This window comes from Cryptomeria japonica, chromosome 1 (genome assembly GCF_030272615.1).
Source record: "Cryptomeria japonica chromosome 1, Sugi_1.0, whole genome shotgun sequence".
Lineage (NCBI taxonomy): Eukaryota > Viridiplantae > Streptophyta > Pinopsida > Cupressales > Cupressaceae > Cryptomeria > Cryptomeria japonica.
The window spans coordinates 300,955,012-300,976,101 of NC_081405.1; the positions used below are offsets into that span (position 1 = coordinate 300,955,012).

General features: G+C 37.3%; 2 protein-coding genes across 2 annotated transcripts; both read right to left on the reverse strand.

Moving 5' to 3' along the window:
* Positions 1 to 248: 248 nt before the first annotated feature.
* Positions 249 to 5,029, reverse strand: LOC131857358 (BURP domain-containing protein 16-like). The gene is made up of 3 exons (XM_059209795.1): positions 4,925 to 5,029; positions 1,753 to 1,842; positions 249 to 1,172 (listed from the first exon to the last, which is right to left on the reverse strand). The coding sequence occupies exons 1-3, from the start codon at positions 5,027 to 5,029 to the stop codon at positions 249 to 251; spliced, it is 1,119 nt and encodes a 372-aa protein (XP_059065778.1).
* A 3,569-nt stretch (positions 5,030 to 8,598) lies between these two features.
* LOC131056041 (LRR receptor-like serine/threonine-protein kinase FLS2) lies at positions 8,599 to 11,710 on the reverse strand. The gene is made up of 2 exons (XM_059217632.1): positions 9,181 to 11,710; positions 8,599 to 9,071 (listed from the first exon to the last, which is right to left on the reverse strand). The coding sequence occupies exons 1-2, from the start codon at positions 11,699 to 11,701 to the stop codon at positions 8,701 to 8,703; spliced, it is 2,892 nt and encodes a 963-aa protein (XP_059073615.1). The 5' UTR covers positions 11,702 to 11,710; the 3' UTR covers positions 8,599 to 8,700.
* Positions 11,711 to 21,090: the final 9,380 nt, after the last annotated feature.

Consider the following 21,090-nt stretch of genomic DNA (forward strand, 5'->3'; position numbering starts at 1 on the left):
ATTATTTATATCTATGAATAAATATAAATAATGAAGAAAACTCGTTACTTATTATTTATATTTATTCATAGATATATTGATATAAGATAGTTTCACAACCTTCAAACAAGGTTTTTGTCCCATTGCTCATGGAACACTTCTCATTTTGAAGATAAATGTTAAATCTCTAGTTGGTGAAAAAGCGAAAACACTACATATTCATATAGTGGTAAAAACCACCCACATTATACATGCGAAGTAATGACAAACTAATCATGCGTAGGCTTAGGCGTCCAGAGTAACATCTCCCCGTAAACGGGATGACAAGCAGCCTGATTTCCTCCCGCTCCATCAGACAAATAATGGCATACTGCTGTAGCGTTCCTCCTAACCTTTTCGCCATTCTGCACAACCTCCAACTGGAGATCAAATACCTCACTTCCCTTGATAGAATGACAATAACTCACCCCGTAAGGAAACATAAGGTTATGACACGCTACGGGCGGTTTAACTCCCACGATATCCTCCCTCTTACTCGCTTTGGTAATGGTGACCCGCTGACCGGATCCTAGAACAGATGGATCAGTAAACAGGTCGATGTCCGATCCCAAAACAGACACAACGAATTCCACCATGTACTCAACAGACGAACTGCACCTCTTCACTTCTCCCTCTACCCCACTTCCCTCGCATATCTTCAATGTCTCCAACATGCTGCGGGACATATTCGACTCGCTCGGGATGTTCAACAAATTCACAAGTTGAGAAACATTTGCAGAAGAGAATGGCGGCATCATCTCTGCCAACTCGGTGGGAAAAAATGAAATGGAATATTTGGAAGGGCTAAGATCCGGCAATATCATTTCCCCCGACTCCCGCAGTTCCTCCTTGTCGACGAACACGTTCTCCTCGACCTCATCAGGGGGACCCAGAAAAATTGAGCCTCTTTCAAGGCGAAAAATCACGTCTTCACGGCATATCAAACCGGCTGAGCGGCAGAATTGGTGGGCATCGAAAGAAGTAGCGTCCATCTTCTTTAGCCCCGCCGCGAAATACTGCAGCTGTGTTAGAGAAAGAGGGGAGAGACGAGCCACCAGGGTTTCGGGCATAGCGACTTCTGGAAGCTTCTCTCGCCACCGCTGACGCTCTAACTCAGCAACGTTGCTGCTAACGCCACCAACCAAACTAATTGCCTGAAATAATAAGCCATGCCCATGGAATTACTCTTTTTTGTATGCTCAACAACTAAAACAAACTTAAAATTAAACAAACTAAACAACTGAAAATTAGAAAACAGAAAGCTAAAACAACTCACGCTAACTCCAACCAGCACAAGGAGCAGAAATCAAATATCAAATTGCACAAGGAGATGAATAATTCTCTGTCATTTTGTTCACTGTCCAATACCCACATATCCCATGCCATACATAAAAAAATTGCACAAATCCATAGCCCTTGCTAACTCTAACATATTTTAAAATTCAAATTTAGCAGATGGTATGTATACTTTTGCCGACTTGAGTGAGAAGAAATTATTAGCATCTCAACATTCTCTATTTGTGGCTGGTATTGTGGTTGATTTCTGAATCAGACACACTTCATTTGCTGGAAGTGTAGGAACAGGAGCGAGGAAAATGTTGTGAAAGTAAGTTACTCAAATTTCCCCTATCGCTTTGCCTAATTAAAAAATCTAGAAATAGTTAAACTTAATTAAAAATAATAGACTGAATGATCTATAGAAAACTATAAAGTTGAGGGTCTGAAATTAGATACCGTCTTTTTCATACATGCTAGACTGTGATACCTTATACTTTGAATGAAAATAGCATCTGTTTGAATGCTTTGCTGTGGTGTATCATCTTCCTAGAAGACAGAGAACAGAGCATTAGTCAGAAAGCTTGGTGAGTACAATTTCATGTTCTTAATACTCATAAATTTGTGTATGAAATTTAATTTTTTTAGGGTAAACAAAAATTGATTCAGATGTGTCCCTAAAAATGCATTTGCTTTCACTTTGCTCTACGCTGAAAAGAAAATAGCCTACAAAAAGCCATAGAGAAAAAAATTTAAGGTAAAAAGGATCTTACCTCTTGAATCCTCTTGCCACTAGCTAGGTTTCTGGGTATGCTGGCCCATAAAGAAACACATAAAAACACAAAAGAATGCCGCTTTGAGTGGTGACGTATCCTACAGCTCTGAAAATACTTTGTTCTACTCTTGCAATTTTGGCTATTCCCCATTTACTATACCAAGAAAAATAAAAAATATTCATATGGTTACTGGATACTCTATTTTGGCTTCATTCCACTTCAAGCCTTCAGAAGAAGAGCTTCCATGTGGCTGCTATCCTGCATCTCTTTTGGTGGCTGGACACCTCTATCTATAGACTTACCACATGGTCAAATGTGGCTACGTCACGAACTTCAAGTGGCCAATATTAAATATATGATGCTCTAGTAAAAAAAAAATATGTGAGGTGGTTTCATTTACAAGGTAAACAAAAAATATGGAAGCATAGTCAAGGCATGTGGATTCCTTTCCATGTTTGGCTGGGAGTTATGTTTTGTCTATTTTAAAGCATCCAATTTTAAAACATTATCGGTTCTTACTAATTTTACAATTTTTAATAGTGTCTGCTAAAAATAGTTATAGTATCTAGATACCCACTCTTCCTACTTCATATTTGGCAATTCAGCAGTGCACAAAAATTGCCTACATCATTTTCATTTAATGAAGGTTCGAAAGAATCTACACTAATATTACTGGCTTCAAAATTATGCAGTTTTTAAATTATTGTATGACAATTCAAATGCTAGTAATTTCTTATTGTATTAAAGGTAATTTATTGACTATTTAATTTTTGCTTCTGAACATGGGTTATTTAGTTTTTGTTTTTAGATTGAATTAGCTTTTAAGTTTGACTTCAAATATATCAGCTATTAGATATTAGTTTACAAAATAGAATCATTGGATACATATGAAATTAGTTTCTACAAGATGTTCCTCAAGAGATAAACTTCTGCCTCTATGCCTCCATGCACCACAGTCTCACGAGTTCTAGTCTTTTCGCCCACCTCAATCTTTGCCAATTTTGTGAATTTGCATTGACATTTTCAATGCCACTTGGACTCTTTTACCGATTCATCCTTTGTGTTAGTTAACTATTAGTCATTTTAAAATAGAAGTCCACATTACTACTTCGTGTACTCAACTTCCAGAAATTCGATCCACTACAGACAAGTCTCCAAAATATAATCCATCAAAGGCTGCCAGTTGTAACAGCTTCACATCGTTATTTCTAGACACACATGCATATGTGACCTACCAAATGCTTATAATTGTTTATACTCATTTACCATGGGAAAGCCCCTAACATCAAGGGACGTGAATGCACTCATGTCTTAATTAACATTCTTGTTGATTCTTCAACATTTCTTTGCAAATGTAATGAGGCTTCTTTTCTGGGTTGTCAGTTCTTCTAATAATATTACAATTTCTGAAGGTTTCATTGTAAGTTTCTTTTGAAGCAATGATAGGTTGATTTTGAAGCTGTAATTTTCCTATATTTTTTTATGGTCTCATAATTTAAACTTTTTTCGCTATTGTGTGATTGTTGCAAAGTTCAAACATTTAGTTTTCTGCTATTAAATATAACATGTACATAAAGATTTGTTTAACTTGTATATATACTTCGCTATCAAAGCTTCTTTTGGAAATTGACTATTTCCAATTCATATCCACCCAACTATTTCCACCTCTAACTCTAGGCAGGAACATGATGCTTTGCGTCTCTTGTTATAAACTATTATTTGTATCAAAAGGAGGTGTAATGGTTATTCTACTAGTAAGATATAATTTAAATAATATATACTTTAAATATTTTTAAAAATGTATATATATATATATATTTTAATTAGTTAATATTTGTAGATATAACATATAAATATAAAGCTTTCTAAAATGACAACAAATAGTATAATAAATAAAATAATATTGTACAAAATATAATTCAATCAAAATAAAAGGGTAGAGACAATTACGTTACGATAGAATTAGAATTATTATTAATATTTAATTTTTAAACTAAATTTTGTCAAGTTTACATTATGAAAATAATAACCTAAATTATTAACTATAAAAAGTAGTAAGACAATTCAAATATTAATAGTATAATATATATACCAATCACGTATTATAATAATAATATTATTATATTACCATTATTATGTCATTCTATTTTATTTAATTTTACATTATTATTACATTTTCTTATATTATTACTAGTTTTTTTAACATTATTTTATTTTGCAAATTATATCCTATTATAATAAATTAAATATAAAATATGATTACGTGTAATTAATTAATAATAAAATTATTCAATGCTTATAATTTGTGGAAATAATTAAATGAAATATTAAAAAACTTATTCTTAAGCTGTGAAATATTACAACAAAAACTTAATTATCTTTACTATGAGTTTATTACAAAATAATTAGTTGAATTATAAAAAATAATAAAAAATTATAAAAATAAAAAATCTTTGCCCCATGAGAGTTTGTAGTCACTTTCCTTATTCCTCAACTGTCTTTCTTCTTTGTGCACCTAGCATTGTTTGAATACTTATAAAAGCTACAATGGTTCGTGTGTTCAATGATACTTTGTAATGCATATTTCTCATTCAATATTCATGAAGTTCATATTCATTGGCCTTACTAAATTTTACCATTTCTGGTAAGAAGACACTTTGAACAAAAAGAGGATTCAGTAGCTAGAAGTTGGAAGCCTAAATCTGGACGGCTGCAAGCCATAGAGAATCTCAAGGAGGAATATGTTTCTCTAGATAGCATAGAACCTCTAGCTGTGCAAAAAATTGAAGTAGTGGCCTTGGGGGGGCTTAAAATTAGAGAAGAAATGGTTGAAGAAGAAGCTCCCTATAGTTTACCTCTGATCTCATTGCGCAAGCATGAGACCTTAGACTAGCTCTAGCTGCTACAATAGACAACAATGATGAAGCCTCTAATGGTCTCATGGCCATGGCCATGGCCATTTCTATAGAAGAATGAACAAGGATACATGTAGGCTTAATGGACAAGGATACTATTAGGAGCATAAATATTGGAAATAATCTAGGACAAGCCATCCATGAGATTGGTAAATATAGTAGCAATATGATTAGGACTGGTAACCACAATCGAACCTTGAATCACCCTAGGATCCAAAAAGTAGCAATACCTCCTGAAGCACCATTTGCATCACAAAAATGGACACCAATATCTTTAAAAACAATGAGTTTCATTTTCAAAAGTTTGTCAAACGACATTTTAGTCTAATGAAGAAGGCAAATCTCAGGTCTATGATTCCTAACCAAATTGGAGAGGAGATCATGCTTATGGGGGTGATTTAGCCCCCTCATATTCCAAGAAATGATCTTCATGTAGAATAACTAGGGGAGCCAATCCCCATATCTTGTAGGGTTCTCTGAGAGCTATCAACAATCTCAGCTTTGCTTTACTTGTCTCTATTAAATAGATTTGGGGGTCTACCCACTCCTCTTGTTTTTTAACGACAATTATCTCTTTGTCTATTCCTGGTCTTAACCCCACCAGAGCCCAAAGCCACCCTAGATCCCGAAGGGGAGGGACGACTTCGCCTACAATTTTGAGATTTAACTTGAATAAAGAGATTTGAATCCTCAAAGGCCGAATCATTTTCAGAAGAATGATTTATGGGGGACTTAGAATGCAATACCTCTGAGGAAGAGGTCTCCAGCCGCACAACCTTTATATGAGGATTACCCACATTCACAATAAGATTGAGACTCTGCTCTCTTGAGATAGGAGAAACAGAGGAGACCAACAACACACTCAAACCCTCCAATGTTGTTCGAGACTTTCCCAACACCACCTGATCATGAATATTACTTGGATTACTCTACTCAACATAAGGAATACCCCAAGAAGTAACTATGACCTAGTTATCACCATTGGGGTCCACTTGCAATTGTTGTCCATTATGTTCTAGACCATCGGACTTCTCAACCACTTGAGATGGAAGACCATTTTGCACCCGATTAACAGGCTTCTCCTCAGAAGGGACCAAATCAAAAGATTTTTTCCTCCAGACTTTTTTCACACGACAGTCCCTAGCCCAATGTCCCAACTTTTTGCAATGAAAGCACACAAAGGGAATGTATTCATAATCTACTTTCTGGGCCCATTTTCCCAACTTTGAATTGAAGGTGATTTCCTAGGGAAGATCCACCGATTGTTTTATACTCACACAAATCCAAGCATAAACTACTCTTCATTTAACCGTTGTCATAGGATCCAGGGATAGCAATTCTCCAAAACAAGTAGCCAACCCACAAAAAATTTCCTCATCCCAATAGTCTAAGGGGAGGCCAAGAAGACGAATCCAAATGGGGGCCTCATTTCATTCCCAATCCTTGGGGTTAAAGCCAGGTTCCCATTTTTTTAACGCCAAAGATGACTTGCCCAACATCCAAGGACCTCCAACTAGCATGATTTTAAATCTTCATCACAATTGAAAGAAAAGGAGAAGAAACCATTTTCCATGACCACCACTTCAATCTGGTCATTGCCTTTCCACTTCCAAGCAACCTAGGCTCAAACTATTTCAATATTAAGGTGAGGCCGCACAAATTTTCCAATCAAAATAGAAGCCATATTTGCCATAGTTTTATCCACAATGTAGTCCAGAATCCAAATAGAACATATACCATAAACATGGTCAGCACTGTGCGATACAGGAGAGATTGACTTACCTTTTGGGCACATACCAAACAAGGTTGACCATTTCCTATTATAGTCAGAGGCTGAAGAAGATTCGAATTGACTGGCAGATTCCCTGGGTCCCTAAGAAACACGCGAACCATCAAGTTTGTGGGATGAGGCATCATTGCAACACGTTGGAACCCGCAGAGTCCCACCATCCAAGGTCTCACTTTCACCTCCATCTACATTTCCATCTGCATCCTCCTCCCCCAAGACATTCTCCACAATCCCTCGGCCATTTCCACCATTTCTGCATTTTCCCGCCTTCTGCAAATTCAAAATTCTCCTCCGCCATCCTCACCAAATAAATATTTTTTATTGTAACCAAATAGATTATATTTCCACATAGTCAGGGACATTATTATGTTATATGCAAAGTTAAATCATGTTTAACATTATCAAAGTCGTTTAATACATAGTAGTCCTAAAATCTATTTTTCCACTTAAACAAACCCCTTTTGTTATATGATTTGTAGAATCAAATGTGTATCTAAATCTAGTTAGATCCCTTTCTATATTTTTACATAGTCAAATATTTATCACTTTCTAAAATAAGTTAAATCTCACTTTTTTTCATTAATTTTATTTTTTAAGGATATTTTCTTCTTAAGAAAATTTTGGTGTTCTTATTTTAAATGTGTAACATCTGCTACTTATTGTGTTCTCTTTTATGCATAATGTAGGTTTCAAATGTAGTTCTCATTGCAAGAAGAATTAAAGAATGATCTATTATTTTATATACATCCATATATTTTAAGTACTTTGAAGAAACATTTAATGTATCTAATCCCTACTTATTCATTTTCAAATACATCTACCTAAAGTTTCACATTCACATCAAAGTGAGATTAAATGCAATGGTGAAAATTTCATACAAATGTCCTTTTTCCCTTATGTTTTGGTTCTTCTTTGATTACAATGTCCTAAATATAATAAGTAGACACAAGTGAGATATTATTTCTTGAATTCTGCTTATGACATCTCCATATCCCATTCCCACTATCATTCATCTCTAGAGATTTAATTTAGGTCCAAAGATATCTCATTCATCACCATACTTCACGTATGCAAGAGAACACTTGAACTAGGTCACTTGCGAATATAAACTCTAATATTTTAATATTTTAATTTTAAATTTATACATCATTACATTCTCACTAATGATTATGATCAAATCTATGACACACTTGCATTAATTTGTGTGTATTATATTGTTGTATTTACATATTTTCACTCAAATCTATTTTTTAGATAAGAGATGACAACATAGAGCCTTTTTATTGAGCACATATAGAGTTTAATTTACAAATAGAATACAAATACTCTAGAAAAATGATCAAATCAAATCAACTACATCCATTGCACTCTTGATCTTAATCATCGTTATTGAATCAGTCTACCAGATACCTAACTAAATAGAACTTAAAGCTCCAATTCTAGTAGGTTACTCAAAGGTATTTGTAAAAATCTAATCCTTATAACAATTTAGATATCAAATTTCATGGGTCATATTCCCAAAGTTCATACAAAATTTAAACCCACACTCAGATAGGTGAATTGTAATTAAAAAAAGTCAATTTATAGAATTTAAAACCTTTATCTAAACAAATTGTTAAATTGCAACATAGATTATTTACTCTAAAATGAATTCTACATCAAATTTGACATTTTGAATATAGCCACAACATAATTTCAACACAAAGAAAATTTACCTCATTATATGTGAAATAAATCATTCTCTAATTTTATAATTTTAATTTAAATATTATATTTAAATGTAATAGAATACTCCAAATATTGTTTTCCCAAATTTCCCCTAGTACATGTTTTAGACGTAAAAACTACAAATACTAGTCTTATGTAGATTGTGAATACAACTACACATCGAAACACACATTAACGTTAGCGAAACATAATAACGAAGCTACGTAGTTGATTGTATGAGCTCAATGACTGAAGTAAAGCTGGTTGTCTTGTCGTTGGAGATTCTCTGCAGAATTTTAACGACCTCATTCATTGTTGGGCGATTTTCAGGTCTGGGCGAAGTGCAAGCCAATCCCAGCTCTACCATATTAATCATTTGCTGCTCACTGTCTTCATGAGCCGTATGAAAGTGAGTAGCAATTACTTCAAATGGCGTGCCATCCACGGATGTCCTCAGGGTCCACCGTGGAAGTGTGTTTTCCTCCCGAAACATCTCTGACGTTGGATTTTGACCTGATAACATTTCTAAAATCACAACTCCATAGCTGTACACGTCTCCTCTCGCTGTCATTCTCCCACTTAATGCATACTCTACCAAAAAAGGTTATTTTTTTTTTTAGATCGAGTGACTCTCCTCTCTCTGATGACGAGAAAAATCCACAATTGAAACCAAAACAATTCATAGCAAAGACGCGCTTACCTGGTGGCATGTAGCCGATGGACCCATGCAAATTGGAAGTGCTAAATCCATGAGTCATGTCATCGTAGTTGAGGATTCTGGAAATCCCGAAATCAGCAATCCTGGGCTCGAAGTCCATGGCCAGCAAGATGTTGGACGGTTTCAAATCGCAGTGTAAAACTGGCTGCGGACATTCGTGGTGAAGGTACTTCAATCCCTCAGCCACGCCACGTGCGATTCTCAAGCACCTGGTCCAGTTCAGTGTCTTTTCTTGAATGTGCTCGGCCAAGGTTCGATTCGGCATCATCTCCATAACCAAAGCCATGGCCCTTGAAGCCCAACAGTACCCCAACAAGCGAACTAAGTTACGGTGTTTAGTCACGGCCAGCGCTCGAATTTCAGCGATCAGGCTCTCACTGCCGGCGATTTCGTCTCTGAATCTCTTCACAGCTACCGCTTGTTCTCTGCCGGATATAGTTAGCCTCCCGCTATACACCGTCGCCATTCTGCCGGAGCCGATTATGTTTGTGTCGCTAAACTCTGAAGTCGCATGGAACAGCTCGCTGTGATTTAATCTGACTATTTCTTGCTCAACGAACAAATCCCTCTGTCCTACGTGCTCATCCTTGCTCTTTTTTCTTCTATGAACATACAAGTACACCATGGCTGTTAGAACAAGAGCTCCAAAAGCAAACGATCCCACGATAATAAGGAACTTGGATCGGTTTGAGAGACCGCTGGACAACTGAACTGAGGATTTCGGACATTCTGAACTGCACAGATCAGAATTTCCAATTAAAGCCATGGCTGACTGATTTCTGAATAAACCCCGGGTGGGAATAGGACCAGAGAGATGGTTGTAAGAAAGATTCAGAAACAGGAGAGCTGTCATGTCGCCAAGATAACTTGGTATGGTACCAGAGAAATTGTTGACAGAGAGATCCAAGTCCGTAAGAGTAATAAGTGAGCCCAAGGTTTCCGGAATTTGACCATTCAATTGATTGTTCGAAAGGTTCAGTTGCAGCAGCTCCACGCAGTTTCCAAGGCTCGCCGGGATTTCGCCACCTAAATGGTTGCCGGCAAGGTCTATCACGGTAACCAATTGCATACCCCCTATTTCTGCCGGAATTTTCCCACTAAGTAGATTACGGGGCACTGAAAATGAATGAACTATATTCCGCAGGCTTGCAATAGCTGGAGGAATGTTACCGTGTAGCAGATTGTAGCCGAGGGACAGACCCTGAAGGTTAGTACAGTTTGAAAGGGATTCCGGAATCATTCCCGACAATTGATTCTGCTCCAAATTTAGATCGGCTAGGAAGTGTAGTCGACCCAGTTGTGGAGGTATGCCCCCGCTTAGCTGATTGCCCTGCAGTCTGAGACGCCCTAACGCCGAACAGTTGCTCAACTCTGCTGGAATCTTTCCGCTGAAATTATTGTTCCACGCCTCAAATTGTTGAAGGGATTTTAGGCGGCCAAACTCGATCGGAATACTTCCGCTTAATGAATTTTCATATAACCGTGCAAGTTGTAGACTTGTAAGATTCCCCAGTTCAGCCGGAAGAGAGCCTGTCAGATAATTCTGGCGCATGCTCCATTCAGTCAGGCGGGAAAGCTGGCCGAATGATTTAGGAATATTACCCGTGAGGGAATTCAAGTACAAGCCTAAAATGGTGAGAGATGATATGTTCCCGAGAGAAGGAGGAATGGTCCCTTCGTATCGACTCCCTCCCATCCAAATCTGTTCCAGGAAGGGCATTTCGCCGAGCCATGAAGGAATCGGGCCACTCATTCCGTTAAAACCCAGCTTCAATATCCGGAGTTGAGTCAGATTGGAGATAACGGACTTTGGTACTGGACCGTAGAGACGGTTACCGCTTAAACCCATGTTTTGCAATCTGGTAAGAAGGCCGAACCTTGCGGGTATGGTACCGTTGATTAAATAGTTAAAACAGAAATCTAACAATACTAGATTGGTACAGTTTGACAGAGATTCAGGAATTGGGCCTGTGAAGTTGTTCTCACGGAGGTTGAGCTGCTGCAGGTTGGACAACTTTGAAAGGCTGGAAGGTACGGGACCAGTGAGCTCGTTAACAGACAGGTCGAGGATTTTAAGCGCGGAACAGTTGGAGAGAGATAAGGGAAGTGTGCCGGTGAGATTGTTATGGTCGAGAGAAAGAAAAGCTAGAGTAGAACAAGAGGCGAACGCAGAGGATGGAATTGGACCGGTTATAGAATTGGAGGAAAGATTGAGTGTAGCGAGGTGGGTAAAGGAGGGGAAGTTGAGTGGTAATGAGCCAAAGATGGCCTTGTTTTGGAGATTGAGAGCGATTACGCTGTGGTTGGAGTGGTCACAGGTGACGCCCGTCCAATCACAGAAGTTGGAGAGATCTCCGTCTCGCCAGTCATTGAGAGAATAGCCAGACAAGCTCTCTTTGAGAGCCAAAAGTGACTCCGCATCCTGTGGGATGGCCACTGCGTTTAGAGTTATTGCCAGTGCCACAACTGAAATGAGAGCCAGGTAAACCGTAAAACAAGCCATCACTGCAATCGCAGTATGGCAGTTTTAAGAGGACCAAGCCTATTCTGGATGAACCCACCTATATATGCATGTCAGTAGTCCGAATCTTTTGCCTTAATTTTAAAAGAAACAATCCAAATGAGAGTCTCTGGCATGTCTGCACGAACTACTGTTTTTGTTGACTTGACTTAGAAATTTCACATTTGGCCCCCATTCTGGATTAACCCACCTGTATATGCATGTCAGTAGTCCGAATCTTTTGCATTAATTTTAAAAGAAACAATCCAAATGAGAGTCTCTGGCATGTCTGCACGAACTACTGTTTTTGTTGACTTAGACTTAGAAATTTCATATTTGGCCCCCTTGTGATGTGATGTAGGATCATAAATAGGAAACCTTCATTTTTCAATTTGACTAAAGAATTTGATTGAGTTATTATAATATCAAGAAATTTTAAGGTTCATATATTTTTTCTAAGCTTTTGGATAGAGTGATCTTAAATATGAATGGTTTCCAATCATTAATTTTGTATATTTAAAAATAATGTCTTGAATGATAGGTGAAGTTGAATGGTTCTTAAGGAGTCAACAAGAATCAAGTCTTGTTGAATTCAAGAAAATGACTTGAATATAAATCCTCCATAAAAAATAATGATATATGAAAAAAAAATATTTAGAATATTCTACAATCTTGATTGTTGATTCAAATGAAATCATGATTGAAAATTTATTTTATTTAACTAAAATAAAATCAACATCTAATTAAATTTAAAGTGATTTCGCATTTAAATATTTAAAGCATTTCGATTCCTCTTTTATAATAAAATTAAGATAATTCTATTAACATCATATTTTCACATTTACATATTTAATGATTCGATATCTTTTAATTAGAAACCACCTCATACTTAATTCAATCAATTTGAAAGCTTGACAAAAGTTTATCGGCCTAGAAAATTCTTGGTATTATAACCACTCAATTAAAAAATGAAGCTTCCACATTTATAGTCCTACATCACATCACAAGGGTTGCAGATATGAAATTTCTATGTCAAGTCAACAAAAGCAATAGCTACTTTTCATGTCCCCTTCACTTGTTTTCTTCAGTAACGATCTACTTTTAGACCAACTACACACTTCTTGAAGGTGGCGAAGCATCAATATATCTAAACATTTATGTATCTTTTCAACTAATTTTTTAAATGAGAATTTAAGAAAATTTTACCTATTGACCCGGAGAGATTGGGAGTAGAGCTGGCTTCTTCCAAGTGACATGATTTGAACGCTTCTCAAGATCATCTATGTAATCATAAAGGTGAGAACCCCAATGAGAAGTAAATATAGGGATCACATCTACTAGGGATTCCTCAAGCTTAAGAGGGGGGAGACCACTCCATGAATCATGCCAAAAGTTGACATCTTTGCCATTATGTACTTGCCACGATAAATATCTAGTAATCACATTCCTAGAATCCATCATGAAGTTCCAAACTGCAAACCCTGATGGAGGATCAAGGATAGTAAATATACGTGACGGGGTAAGACTATCTAAATACTTTGCTTGCATAATTTGACACCACAAAGCATGTGGTTTTTCATACATATTCTAAGCCAACTTTCCCCCAAAGGCCTTATTCCTTTTTGAAAGATCATGCAGACCAACCCCCCCCCCCCCCCCCCATAGATTTGCTTGGAGTCATTTTGTTGAGAGACACAAGCGGGATCTTTTTATCTTCTGAAAGATTACCTTTCAAAATTTTTAAAATTTTGAATAATTTTCTTGATATGAGAAACAATAGATTTTGGGGCTTGAAGGACTGAAATGTAATAGTTTGGAATTGTAGCCAAAACATTTTTGACAAGAAGGATTCTCCCTGACAGAGATAACCATCTAGCTTTTCACACAAAAATTTTCCTTTTTTAATCTGTCAATCACAAAATTCCAAAAAGAAGGTTTCCTTGCTCCCATAAAGAAGGGATACCCAACTATGATGATGGAGGAGAATCCACTGGAAAGCCCAATGTCTGGATAATGTTGTTAGACACCATTTCAGAAGTATTGAATATGAATAATTTAGATTTCTGCGCACTGATTTTCTACCCAGATCCAGAAGTATATGTCATACATTTTCTTAATATGTCTTGCTTATTGAATATTGGAACAACCAAATAAAAGTGTATCATCTACAAATAAAGTGCGAGTGATAGAAATTGAGGTATTAGGGATGCATACCTCCTTCCAAAGACCCAGACTCAACTACTTATTGACCAATCTGCTAAAAGCTTCTGATAACTTAATGATGAACGAATAGTACCAAACTGGCACTGAGAAGGGGGGGTGAATCAGTACAGGCAAAAACTCAACCTTAAACCAGTTTGTCAACTAACACTTATGCACTGACAGACAAACAACAGCATTGGTCCTTCAACAGAGTTCAACCAGCAAAACCTAGTATAACTAAGACAAGCAAAGACCGGTTGACACTTATCTTCTCATATAATCTAACTCTTCATTCCCATTTCACCCTAATGCATGAACAGGCAATCTACCATCAAAGATGTACATATTACAGCAAGATCAACATGCATCACCACTTAATCGGAAAACAATCATAACATCACATGAAGAAAGCATCACACATGACACACACATTTTTCACATGGAAACCCAACTGGGAAAAACCACGATGGGGATGAATACCCACAAGCTGTTTTTGAACTCTTTAGAAGTCTGCTCTGTTAGAAGCCTTGTCCAGTTAAAGACAGATACAATAGGTTCTGTTAGGAACCGATCCTATTAGGGATCACCCGGTTAAGGGATGGCTACAATACCCATTTAATTGTTAAACCCTGTTAAGGGTACCTTGTTAGAGGATTTCAAGAACTCAATAGCTAAAGGATATCAATGACTCAGAAGCTTCGAGTTACCCTGTTAAAGGATTTTCAACAAGCCGGTTAAGGCTACCCTGTTAGGGGATTTCACAACTGTTGAAGTGGTTAGAGATCAATAGGTATATCAATGACCTGATAATAGCACTCAATGCCAATGCAGATCTGCTTAAGCTCCTCTTCACCTTCTGCACTTACACTCTGCAAATATGACTTCTCTCCTTTGGTCTGGCAAGAATCACGTATCTCTTCTCTTAGATACACACACACAACTTTTGCCAACAACCTCTAAAAGAATCACAACATCGATCTTATAGGACAACAGACAGGTCGATATCATAAACCCTAAACCCTAGACCTGTTAGGTTAAGGAATTCAAATGGTTCAATCCTGACCGTTGATCATACTGTATTGAATGCAACAGTCTTGATCCAATCTCAAGACTTTCTCCATCATTCATTTTCCACTGATTTCATGGCAACTAATAACCCATCACACATTATCATCGTTTACAGACTTCGCACATTCCCGAGTTAGATAGGGATAGTCTTCTTCATGCAAGATCCTTCACACACACAAGGCTGACGTGGCAACATGATCTGTTCTTTGTTATACTGCTAACGCATCACACAAAGATCATTGATTGAGTCACACAGGCTTGAGGTACTCCAACCTGAAATCCTGAAGTGAAACTACCTACCAACTGGTAGTCATACAATGCTTCCATGTGCTAGTTCCCATGACTACATGCCAATTCACCTTGACATGTCGGTTCACCTTGAACAAATATATCACTTTACTTTGGCATATATATATCGATTCTCACATATGCCGGTTCTCTCTTCATATCACATATTGACATCAATGACAACATACAATATCATTATGTCCTCATACCGGTTCACATAATGCCAACAATCTCCCCCTTTGGCATTGATGGCAATATACAAAGATATCTCTCTGCTAACTCATCTTCTCCCCAATTTCTGTAGATATCTTCTCCGCTACACTTCTTCTCCCCCTTTGACAAAAATGCCAAAGTGGAGGCACAAACATCCCTATTCCATTATGTTGCTCCCCCTGAGGAGAAGCATCCTTCAACACATCAATCAACAAAAGAAATGACTATGCATTACCTGACTGATGCGGAACAAATATTTTTAATTTACCTCCTGAAGGGGCAGTACCCCCAATTCACCTCTTAAATACACAAATGTAGTCTTTGGGAGAGGCTTGGTGAATATGTCTGCTAACAGCTCCTTACTGGAAACATGTTCCAGGGTGAACTCACAATACTGGTTCCCACTTTTTGACCAACTTTGACACTTAGATGAACATTTTGCAAAAAACCTTCACTTTCCGACACCTATAACTTTTAAATCGTTAAGAATTTGAAGATGATGTAAACTAGTGATTTGTAACATCCTTTTTGTAGATTCTAAATATATTTTTTTCAAATTTTTTTGAATAAAATTTTATTGATTTTTCCATCTCCCTCAAAAGTAGTTTTTTACAGGAAACAACATTTTTTAAGAGTGATGTGCATCCCGAAACGTATAAATTTTTTTCTATAAATGATAAAAACTTATCTCTTTTAAATTTTGGTTTGTAACATCAATACCCAGGGCATGCAGTTGGTTTGATAGTGATATGTTGAATATTTTTTATTTTATTAAGTTTTGAAGTCCGACTAATTATAATTTAGATATAGGTGTACGTTTGAACACATAACTTGCTCTATATATATCAAAATTAAGTTTTATTTTTTTTGTTAGAAAGAAGACATCAATACCTAGGGCATATATATTTTTCAGAATTTTTTTGAATTAGTTTGCTATTTTTCCCAATGCATTGAACAAAGAAGTTCATGTTCAGTGAAAAACCTACATTCATAAAAAATAAAATAAAAATATATTAATAAACTTAAATATATTAAAAATTATACTATTTGGAAAGCTTATAATAAGGACTAAATCCTTGAGAAAACAAAACTTCTAAATGAATTCGTTTGACCCCTCAAAAGCTAATGTAAAATTGGTTTTTTATCAGCATTTGATAGATGCAAAGGAGACTCCATTGCAAGTATGATTTAGAAGTAGAGAGGTTCTATCCAAGAAATTTTGATCTAAGAGCCTTTGATTTAACTCTCTTCAATTAATTACTTCAAATGGGACCTCTTAAAGCTTAAATAATTATAATTTCCAAACAATGTATGATTTCAGCAAAAATCAGGATGTACCAAAAAGTGGGAACCAGCTTTGTGAGTTCACCCTCCAGTGCAATCTCTTTATTTTGAACCTTTTCCCTCAAGAAATGATACTTAAGCTCAAAATGCTTGGTTCTAGAATGTAAAATCGGATTCTTTGAAATATTGATAGCACTTGTGTTATCACAGAATATACTTACCAGTTCAGATATAGGGATTTTGAAGCCATCTAATACATGCTTCATCTAGATTGTCTAAGTGCAGTTCATGAAAGCTGCAACATACTCTGTTTCCACTGTAGACTGAGAGATACAACTCTGCTTCTTACTCATCCATGAGACCAATCTTCCTCCAAGAAAGAATGCACCACCGGTTGTGCTTTTCCTGTCATCCACATTACCTGCCCAATCAACATCTATGAATACTTTCAGGTTGAAATCATTGTTGTATGGGTACCACAATCCATAGTCAACTGTTCCCTTTAGATACCTAAGAATCCGCTTGACTGCAACCAAGTGGGATTCTCTCAGACTTTTCTAGAACCTTGCAGCAATGCCAACTACATGTGCAATATCCGGTCTGCTATGCACTACATAATGCAACTTACCAATCATTGATCGGTATTCCTTCTCATCAACCAATGCGGAATCATCCTCTTTTGATAATTTGCAACCGGTCACCATTGGTGTACCAACCGGTTTGCTATCTTCCATGCCAAAGGTCTTCAATACCTCTTTGACATACTTGGATTGAGTGATAAAGATTCCATCTCTCATCTATTGGATCTGCAGTCCAATGAAGAACTTAATCTCCCCTATGAGTGACATCTCAAACTCTTCCTTCATCTCATCAGCAAACTCATGACTCATCTTGTCATCTCCACCAAAGATAATGTCATCAACAAAAACCTCACAGATTAGGATCTGATCTCCTTTAGATTTCAAGTAGATATTGCTATCTTCACTTGTTCTCTCAAATCCAATCTTCACAAGATGGGAATGTAGACATTCATACCATGCTCTAGGGGCCTTCTTTAGACCATATAAGGCTTTATGTAGCCTACACACTATATCACTGTCTTCAGATAGGGAAAACCCATCTGGTTGCTCTATATACACCTCCTCTTCAAGTACACCATTTAGAAGTGTAGATTTTACATCCATTTGATATACCTTGAATCCTTTAAAAGCTGCATATGCAAGAAGCATACGAACTCCTTCCAATCTAGCTACAGGAGCAAAGGTTTCTCCATAGTCTTCTCCTTCTTCTTGAGCATATCCTTTGCACACCAATCTAGCTTTGTTCCTAATCACTGTGCCATCCTCATTTAGCTTGTTCCTGAACACCCATTTGGTGCCAATGACATATTTATGCTCCGGTTTGGGTACCAAGGACCATTTACCATTTTTCTCTATCTGGTCAAGTTCCTCTTCCATTGCCTTGATCCAGTCTTCATCTTTATTAGCCTCTTCGAATGATTTAGGCTCAAATTCAGAGATCATACATGAGTTTTCTCTAATCTTTCTTCTTGTAAGGATTCCTACATCCTTATCTCCTATGATCTGCTTAGGATCATGATTCAGCTTGACATACCGAGGAATAGTCTTGACTTGTTCTTCTTGCTTTTCCTCTTCATCCTCATCTTCATCAGTATCAACATTCACCAGTTCAGGAACACTGTTACTGATACTTGGTTGACTGACAACTAGTTCCCAAAAGGTTGCAACCGATTCATTTACAGCTTGCTCATTGTCGGTTTCCTCTAGTTTCTTAGAGGTTTCATCAACTCTCACGTTGATACTTTCCATAATTCTCTGAGTCCTATTGTTGAAACACTTGAGAGCTTTGCTCTTGGTGGAATATCCTAGGAATATTCCCTCATCACATTTAGCTTCAAACTTTCCCTGATGTTCACTCCTCTTGATGTAACATTTGCTACCAAATACCCTAAAGTAGCTAACCACAGGTGTCTTACCGGTCCAATACTCATAAGGAGTTTTATCCTTACCTTTCTTGATGAGTACCCTGTTATTGTGTAGACTACAGTGCTTACCGCTTCTCTCCAAAAGGTGTGAGCTACCTTTCCTTGAATCAACATGGTTCTAGCTGCTTCAACCACAGTCTGGTTATTCCTCTCTACTAGGCCATTCTGTTGTGGAGTCCGGGGGGCAGACAGTTGCCTCTTGATGCCAAATTCTTCACAATACTTGTTGAATTCACCGAAAGTGAATTCCCCTCCTTGATCAGTTCTGAGTCACTTGATCCTTTTACCGCTTTCCTTCTCCACTAATGCTCTGAAAGCTTTGAACTTCACAAAGGCTTCAGACTTGTCTTTCAAGAATGTGACCCACATCATTCTTGAGCAGTCATCAGTGAGAATCATGAAGTATCTATCACCCTGCACACTTCTAGTTTTCATAGGACCACACAAATCAGTATGCACAAGATCAAGCAAGTTGTCAGTAGTGAAATATTTACCTTTAAAGGTTGAGGAAGACATTTTCCCCAATTGACACTCTCTGCACAAGATATTATCCAGTTTTCTTAGCACTAGCAACCCTCTAACTGCCTTGATCTTACTAGCCTTCACAATATTATCAAAGTTTACATGGCAGAGTCTCCTATGCCATATCCAGCTATCATCAAATTTAGCCATAAGACATGTACTTATATTTGCATTCAGATGAAATAGGTTACCTTTAGTCTGCATGCCGATGGCCACCAATTCGTCGTCTTTTCCTTTGATTCTGCAAACTCCATTCTTGAATTCCAAAGTGAGGCCACTGTCATTCAACTGGGCAACACTCAAAAGTTTGTGTCTGAGACCATCAACCCAGTACACATTGTCAGCACTACTTTTTCCATTCAGAGAGATGGACCCTCTACCTTTGACCATGCATGGTGCATCATTGCCAAAATGAACCACACCACCATCATACTCTTCCAAGGATAGAAACTTGCTCTGGTCACTAGTCATATGGTGAGAATAGCCACTGTCAATGATCCACTCATTGGAATTATCAAATCGAGAGACAAGAGCCTTCTTGTCTGACACATCTTCTTTGACAGCAACAAATACAATATCTTCATTTTCTTCATCCTCTGATTCTTCATCTGTGACACCTTCATCAATTGCCACAAAATAGTTTCTCTGGTTTCCTCCTTTGAATTTTTTGAACCTTTCCGGTTTGTCCTTATTATCACCATTAGGATAGTTTACAGCAATATGTCCTATCCGGTTGCAAGAAAAGAACTTTAAAGGTAACTTACCTTTGTATTTGCCAGTTCCTTTAGGAAGTTTCTTGGCAAGGAGAGCTTCAAATGCCATCAAAATCTCCTCATCATCCATTTCTCTGCTCTGTCTTGGTTCACCACTAGTGCTAGCTTCTTTTCCTTTTCTGGATGGTATAGCAGAAGCTTTAAAAGCTGATTCAATCTTCTGAACACTGCCATCAAAACTATTTAGCTCATAGGCTATCAACTTTGCTATGATGGAGTCCAAATATACCTTAGTCTTGTCTATTGATCTCAGCTCCTGAATGGCAGCAACCCTTATTGCATAGACCAACAATAGGGATCTCAAGACTTTGCTTACCACAGTGGAGTCTTCTATTTTACCACCTACACTCTTGATATCTCCGACAATGGTTTTGATTCTTATTCCATACTGCTGAATGGTCTCTCCTTCAACCATCCTCATATCTTCAAACTTCCCTCTCAGGCTTTCTTCCTTAGCCTGTTTTACATGGTCATCACTGCCATAGATATTTTCAAGAGCATCCCATACCTCTTTGGGATTTACCTTGTCCTGAACATCAATAAACTCAATGTCAGATAAACTACTAATTAGGGCTTCCATGACTTTCTCATTTTCTTGTATCTCTCTCTTTTGGTCATCGGTGAGAGTACTGATAGGGGTAACATAGGGATTCTCAATATAGCTCCAGTGTTGAGCACCCATGCTTTTGATGAATATCTTCATCCTATCTTTCCAAATACTGAAATTTTCCCTGTTAAACTTTGGACCTTCCCTCTTCATCATTTGACTGGGATCTTTACCTCAAGCGGTTAAGCTTATAACACAGAGGACCTGGAGGATGCTCTGATACCAATTGATAACTTAATGATGAACGAATAGTACCAAACTGGTACTGAAAAGGGGGGGTGAATCAGTACTGGCAAAAACTCAACCTTAAACCAGTTTGTCAACTAACACTTATGCACTGATAGACAAACAACAACACCGGTCCTTCAACAGAGTTCAACCAGCAAAACCTAGTATAACGAAGACAAGCAAAGACCGGTTGACACTTATC

What these genes read in the sequence shown, in the direction of transcription:
- LOC131056041 (XM_059217632.1), bottom strand. Translation starts at nt 11,701, where the DNA reads ATGGCTTGTTTTACGGTTTACCTGGCTCTCATTTCAGTTGTGGCACTG. An exon ending in CATCGGCTACATGCCACCAG is followed by an intron (nt 9,072 to 9,180) that starts GTAAGCGCGTCT and finishes CTTTTTTGGTAG; the next exon opens with AGTATGCATTAAGTGGGAGA.
- LOC131857358 (XM_059209795.1), bottom strand. Translation starts at nt 5,029, where the DNA reads ATGGCCATGGCCATGGCCATGAGACCATTAGAGGCTTCATCATTGTTG. An exon ending in CTTGCGCAATGAGATCAGAG is followed by an intron (nt 1,843 to 4,924) that starts GTAAACTATAGG and finishes TCTGTCTTCTAG; the next exon opens with GAAGATGATACACCACAGCA. An exon ending in TAGCATGTATGAAAAAGACG is followed by an intron (nt 1,173 to 1,752) that starts GTATCTAATTTC and finishes TTATTATTTCAG; the next exon opens with GCAATTAGTTTGGTTGGTGG.